The 6,896-nt window shown below is 31.3% G+C and overlaps 1 protein-coding gene across 4 annotated transcripts; it reads left to right on the top strand.

The window, feature by feature from the left end:
* Nucleotides 1-688: 688 nt before the first annotated feature.
* LOC124944077 (protein WAVE-DAMPENED 2-like) lies at nt 689-3,933 on the top strand. 4 transcript variants are annotated; one of them, XM_047484539.1, is made up of 7 exons: nt 689-823; nt 1,950-2,146; nt 2,220-2,305; nt 2,403-2,496; nt 2,576-2,647; nt 2,778-2,888; nt 3,422-3,933. In XM_047484539.1, the coding sequence occupies exons 2-7, from the start codon at nt 1,961-1,963 to the stop codon at nt 3,683-3,685; spliced, it is 813 nt and encodes a 270-aa protein (XP_047340495.1). In that variant the 5' UTR covers nt 689-823; nt 1,950-1,960; the 3' UTR covers nt 3,686-3,933. The 4 variants fall into 4 exon arrangements, with proteins under 4 accessions (XP_047340495.1, XP_047340493.1, XP_047340494.1 ...); XM_047484537.1 differs by having other exon boundaries at nt 1,947-2,146; XM_047484538.1 differs by having other exon boundaries at nt 745-892; nt 1,947-2,146.
* The last annotated feature ends 2,963 nt before the right edge of the window (nt 3,934-6,896 follow it).

The raw sequence follows: 6,896 nt of genomic DNA, 5'->3' as shown, positions 1-6,896 counted from the left end.
AAATAATTTTTTTAAAACTAATTTACATAAATTTGAATCTTCAATTTATTTTTAAATGATAAATTAATCTGATTTTAATATTAGTAGACTTACTTATAATAATACTAAACTATAAATTTGACTTTTAATATATTTTTTTAATTCTTTCTAACCATTTTAAAAATGATATAGAATTAACAAAATTAATTTGACTTTGTATATGTGAATGTTTCAAATTTTCAAAACATAGACTTACTTGTACATCATTATTTTGAAATAAACTCGGTAAAAAATAGAATAACTAATTAAAAAAAAATTAACTATAATAATATTTTTTTTATTTTTTTTTTAAAATAGCTATATCATATGCATGGCCTCGGGCTAGCTCCTGTGTTCGGTCTCTTAGCCCAATGCAGTGCGAATCCCTCTTTAAAATCTTTTTATTTTGATTTTATTTTTTATTATATTTTCTCTCCGATTTTATTTCAAATTCGATTCTTACTAATAACGTTTTCGTTTAAATCAGATCATAGTCAATTTTGACCGAACTCAGTCAAAATAAAAAAGAAAAAAAAAAGCTAATAAAACTAACCCTGTGTCAGTATCAAACCGGCGATGACCGCGGTTTAGTAGACAAGCCACATACTTTTTTTTTTTTTTTTATATTTGTATAAAATAAAAAAATCCAGAAGAAAATCTTAAACAAATATTTCTGTTCATTCTTAAGCGGAGGAGGGAGAAGACACTCGTGGAATTAGTAGTGTCTTTTCCATTTAGTGAGAGAGAGAGAGAGATTGAGCCGGAGAGAGAGAGGAGGAGGAGCTGGTAGTTTCATTTCTTTTGGGTGAGTTCCCATTTTGTGATCGTCTTTCTTCTTTCTAGATTTTCTATCAGATCGGAGTTTCAGAAATTGGTAGAAGATCTTTCCCCTTTTCTCTATATCTCTTCTTCTTGTTGTTTTCAAATGTTTGCTAGTGGGTTTTAAGGTGCAAATTTGCCCAGGGTACATCGTGGGTTCTTTGTTTTTGTTTTGTTTCTTTCTACCTTTGGTGGGATCGAGCTTTCTTCTCTTCAGGGGAATTTCTTGGTCCATTCTCAAGGAATATGTATGTGAGTGTGGGGTTCATAATGTGTGCAAGTCTGTGTACGCAATCCCTTTCTTTTTTAATAAAAGTATTATTTACATGTTACTTTTGTATGTATGTTTGCTTGGTTGTTGTAATTCTTGTGAAAATCTTGTTGAGAAAGAATGACAGTCTGTTCTTTAGATAGATAATGTGAGTTATATATGTTTTGGAATGTTCTACTTGTGGATCTGATTTCATGAACCCATGAGCTTACTTCTTGTCTATCCTTCTTCTTCTTCTCAATTAGAAAAACCCATTTCACAAAGATCTATGCATCTGAAGCATTTTTCCCTTTTTGATTCTCTAATTTTTCTTCATATTTCCTTTTTTGATTATGACAATTGGGTAAAATCCTGTTTGTCATTTGACTTGTTACATAGTTGACAATCTTCCATGGAAGTTATTAGAATGTGTCCTTAGGATGGAAGATAGCTTTGAGTTGTTTTCTCATCGCATTTCTTCAGACAAAGATTTCAATGGAGTTGGTTTGGGGAGCTCATTGTCCTTGTTGAAGATCTTCGTGATTTTTTAATTTTTCTCTTAGTTTTGACTCTCATTATGCATTACATGAACAATTTTCAATTTTTTTTTATGTATTCTTCTTCTTTACCAGAAGTTTGTAGGAATATGGGTAAAAATCCATTTGTTTAATGATGAATCGATGTCATAGATTGTGTTGTCGCTGTCATTTGACTGGTTACATAGTTGACAATCTTCCATGGAAGTTATTTGAATGTGTCTTTAGGATGGAAGATAGCTTTTAAGTTGTTTTCTCATTCCAATAGTTGACTCTCATGAACCGTTTTCAAAAAAACTGAACTAATTCTTCTTCTTTATTAGAAGTTTGTAGGAAAATGGGGAGGGATGTTAATGGTTTGCACATTGACAAGAAACCTGACACAGTTCAAGTCGAAGAAGAATCTCATTCTCATCCGAAACATCTGCTTGTGAACGATCTAACCAACTACTCGCCTCAAAAGACAAACACTGAAAAAACAGAAGCTGTTGTGTCAACTGATACTAATGTAAAGAAAGCACAGGTAAAAAACAGTAGAAAAATGCATATTATATGTTAAACATTTTGTAAATTGTTTATAATAATTCTGTAAACAGCCCTATGCTGCTCCTACGATTTCAAGGAGGTCCTATCATGAGTATAGAAAGCAGGACGAAGAAGACAACTTCTCCATTGCTTCCTCGTATCCTTTTCATATCATATTCAAATTCAAATTATTATCTTATAATAATATGTGGAAGAACTGTTGTTTAAAGTATCTCCTTAGCCTCTGATTACAGAGCTGCAGTATCTGTCCGGTCAGCAAGGTTTAGGACAACTGTCCCTGTTGCTCCTGTCTTTAAATGTGACAAACGTTTTGAGAAACGCAAAGAGGTTGTAGATAAAAACACACTCTTTTGGACTCGCGAAATAGAAAAGTTTCCTAATGTTATAATTGGCTTGTGTTTTATAGTTTTACACAAAATTGGAGGTTAAACATCAGGCTTTGGAAGCGGAGAAGCTGGAGCATGTGGCAAGGACTAAGGTAAATCCATTCCAATTGTTCTTCTTTCATTATCGACGTTGCGAGCCAATCTGATCCAATTCGGTGAAATGCTCATTTCATATTAGTTGTTTTTACTTACTGTCAATTATGACTGTTGGCTGGTTCATAGGAGGATGATGATGCAGCTATAAAACAGCTGAGAAAGTCAATGGTGTTCAAAGCTAATCCAGTTCCCAGCTTTTATCATGAAGGACCTCCACCTAAGGCTCAACTTAGAAAGGTATAATCTGTTGATTCATTTGTTTTTTCAGATAATAATAATAACACAGAATTTGAACCCCCTCTTTGTGAAAATGCTGGAGATTGATTGAACTGTTCGTTTACATGAATTCCACTTGGGTTATTTGATTTTAATCACAACTAACACCATCTCATCACAAATCTTATTGTATCATTTAAATCATAAACCAAAATATTAAATCACCCTTTAATTTTATTTCAAATCATAAACCAAAATACCCTTCTACTTTATTTTATTTTAAAAGGTTTTGAATTGGTTTTTTGAATTGGGATGTGTTTAAATAACCCATGGATTTATTAGGAGCAACCCCTAAGAATATATATTTAGGATGTCTCCTTTTCAAATAAATTAGTTCCTAATAAGTTCTAGTTCGGTGTAAATGACCAAAATACACTTCTACTTCTTTATTTTCTTTTAAAAGGTTTTAAAATAAAAAAAGAGTATTTTAGTATTGTAATTGATGATTTGAGTGATTTAACTTGTAAACTTGTCAATCAACTATTATTGTGCAGGTGCCATTAACACGGCCAAAGTCTCCTAATTTGACGAGGAGGAAGAGCTTAGGTGATGCAATTCCCCCGTCTCCCCCAGAGAGGGTGACAGTTTGCTCGAGGGCTGTTCGACACAGCCTTGGATCCTCCATTAAGAATGGAAGAAACATTCCCATCAGCCCTCTAAAGAGCAGCAAGACTCAGATAAGCGGAGGAAGCAATGGGAAAGTCAAGGTTAAGGAGCCTGTGAAGGCCCATGGTTCAGACATTGCAGTTAACGGATGATCGGTTCAATCAAAGGAATCTTGTTGATCCATGATGATGATGATGGTGTGTGCCTGATGAGTGATTTGTTTGCTTGGATGTAAAACCCCATATGTTTATTATTATGTATTAACATTATATTCCAAATTTGTATATTTTGGCTAGCTAAAGAATAGTCTTTTAACATGAACTGTAATATGAGAGAAAGAGAGACAGATTGATGATCATTATGGTTAAATTTCTCAATCCCTTTCCTTTTGTTTTTGTTACCCCTCTGTTGGTTTCTCTCTTCTTGTTCTAACTGTCAAACTTATATATATAACTCATTTCTATGTGTTTGCTAGAGATGATCATATTTCATTGTTCTCCATTTCTTTTATTTTCCAGTTATAATTCTAATTTTAGATTATATTGTCATATAAGAAGTAGCTTTTTATATTAATTAGAGCCGAATCATCGAGTCTTTCAAGGAAGTAGTTCATATTTTAGCTCTCATTTTATCGAGTCTTGCAAGATCTTCCTTAATAGCACAGATTCAGCAAAAGACTACTGCAATAAGAGTTGGAATTGTTTGAAAATCGAATCAAGCCTTGTTGAATTTCATAAGGTTCTTGTTTATCAAGCCCAAATTGGATAAAACTGTCATATTTGGTTTATTTTAGATTAAATGGTTTTTTTCTCTCTTTCTTTTCTATAATTTCAATCTTTTCAATCACTTCATTCGTCTATTTAAAATACAATTTTACCCTTATCAAATTTTTTAAATTTTAAATTATTAAACCCTATTACCCAGTGGCACGTTCCGTAATTTTTAACAATAGTGGAGACTTAAATGTCCCAAAGCCCATTCTACCCAAATAAAGTTATCCATATTTCATACATGTTTTTTTTTTTGTTACTTTAGCCAAAATAAACCAATAAACCCAATTTAGGACAGGCCCGAATCGAATTTTAAAGTGCGGTTCTTTTAAGTAAAATTCTGTCACTTGAATTAGACTTGTAGGTATCCATGTATATCATCTTTATGAAAAACTCAGTCTCACTTATCTACCACCATTTCAGAGTAAGTGAGGTTTTAACTTCAATTTTCTAGGTCAACTTGAATATTAATGTAATCTAATAAACATATTTTTAGAATACATAATTTTGGACTTAAAGAGCTACTTGAACACATGAGAAACATTGGACCTCCTCAAATCTGAACCATTACACAAACTCAATGAACTGAAAAACATTCTAGCAAATCTAATTAGTGAATTTGATATTAAAGAAATAAATTTATTAGGGTTTTCTATATGTTTTATTCAAACTAATTCAATCATAGTCGAAATATATTAATTAATATTATAATTAAGAAATAAATTTGATAGATATAAGAATTTGAATTTTATGTATTTCTTTAATAAAAAAATTGTTATTATATTAGTGTTTTATAATTAATTTTGTAAAAATTAATTTAAAACATGTCTAGAACTATTAGATGTATTTATTCAATTAGCTGGATATGGATCAGATATAACGTATTGACAGAGTATTATAACCACAAACGTATAACAACTCTTGATATAACTCCTAAAAAAAGAAACTAAGTACATATTGTAATATTAATAATAGTAATGTTTTAAATAGCATTGAAGTTCCTCTGTACAAGATTTTTTTTTTGTATTATTGACAGAGAAAATTAACCAATGGACAGGATAAAACATCTTTAGTTGCAATATTCAACATAGAAAAGAACAACAGCTACAACATAAACATATGCATGGCAAAATGTTATGATATGAACTGATTCTACCAGCTTGGTTTAAGTGAATAATATGTCATGTATTATTGTAATGACAAGACTTTGTTTAGTTTGATTGTCTTTGGTTTTCATCTGGGTGGAGGAAATTCTTCAAAAACTTTCAATATTTTTTTTCTTTCATAAGCAACATAGCGAAACCATCCATATTTGAGTGTTGAATTAACTATGGAAAATATACAAAATCAATGTGGTCATGCTGGAGTTGTTATCGGGTGTTTCCCGCGCAAGTTTGAATCCTGCTGACCACGTTTTATTTACTTTTTGTTCACAACACCGTAACGAAATTTAAAAGCGTACCTTATATTACTGCTGAAAAAAAGATTTGTCGAGAATAAACGAGAGACGATCAATAAAAGAGAATGAATATATTCTTTAATCGGAGAAAGATCGCTAGGGAGTAAGACACTACGAAAGTTACATGAGAATAAATATCTTTGGAGTTAAACTTCAAATCACGTTTATTTTTTTATTCACAATACCATACTGAAATTGAAGAGCGTACCTCATATTAATGAGGAAAAGAAGATTTGTCTAGAACAAACGAGAGGCGATGGATAAAGGTTCGAATCCTGCCGACCACGTTTTACTTTTTTTGTTCACAACACCGTACCAAAATTTAAGAGCGTACCCCATATTACTAATGAAAAGAAGATTTATCGAGAACAAACGAGAGACAATCAATACAAGAAAACGAATCTATTATTTAATTGGAGAAAGATCGTCGAGAGTAAAATAGTACGAAAGTTACAAGAGAATAAATATCTTAGAGTTGAGTTTCAAATCACGTTTTAATTTTTTTTTATTCACAATACCGTACCAAAATTAAGAGAGTACCTCATATTATTGTTTAAAAGAAGATTTTTCTAGAAAAAACAATAGATGATCGATAAAAGAGAAGAGATCTATTCTTTAATTGAAGAAAGATCGTCGGGAGTAGAACGATACAGAAGTTACAAGAGTATAAATATCTTCAGAGTTGAGTTTCAAATCACGTTTTAATTTTTTTTAATCACAATATCGTACTGAAATATAATAGCGTACCTCATATTACTACTGAAAAGAAAATTTGTCGAGAACAAACAAGAGGCAATCGATAAAAGAGAAGGGATCTATTCTTTAATTGAAGAATGATCATCGAGAGTAAAACGATACAGAAGTTACTAGAGAATAAATATTTTTAGAGTTGAACTTCAATATGGTTGTGCTGGAGTGATTATCGGGCATGACTAGAAATCATGTGGGATTTCCCCGTGCAGGTTAATACTATTGATCACGTTTTAACTTTTTTTGTTCACAACACCGTACCGAAATTATATTACTGTTCAAAATTAAGAAGTTTGTCAAGAACAAATGAAAGTCGATCAATAAAAGAAAATGAATATATTCTTTAATCGGAGAAAGATTACCGGGGAGTAAAATAATATGAAA

The sequence above is a fragment of the Impatiens glandulifera genome, chromosome 6 (genome assembly GCF_907164915.1).
Source record: "Impatiens glandulifera chromosome 6, dImpGla2.1, whole genome shotgun sequence".
NCBI lineage: Eukaryota > Viridiplantae > Streptophyta > Magnoliopsida > Ericales > Balsaminaceae > Impatiens > Impatiens glandulifera.
The sequence above is the reverse complement of the archived record's forward strand: the minus strand, read 5'-3'. Positions and strand labels throughout refer to the sequence as shown.

What these genes read in the sequence shown, in the direction of transcription:
- LOC124944077 (XM_047484539.1), top strand. Translation starts at nt 1,961, where the DNA reads ATGGGGAGGGATGTTAATGGTTTGCACATTGACAAGAAACCTGACACA. An exon ending in GTTTTGAGAAACGCAAAGAG is followed by an intron (nt 2,497 to 2,575) that starts GTTGTAGATAAA and finishes TGTGTTTTATAG; the next exon opens with TTTTACACAAAATTGGAGGT. An exon ending in CTAAGGCTCAACTTAGAAAG is followed by an intron (nt 2,889 to 3,421) that starts GTATAATCTGTT and finishes ATTATTGTGCAG; the next exon opens with GTGCCATTAACACGGCCAAA.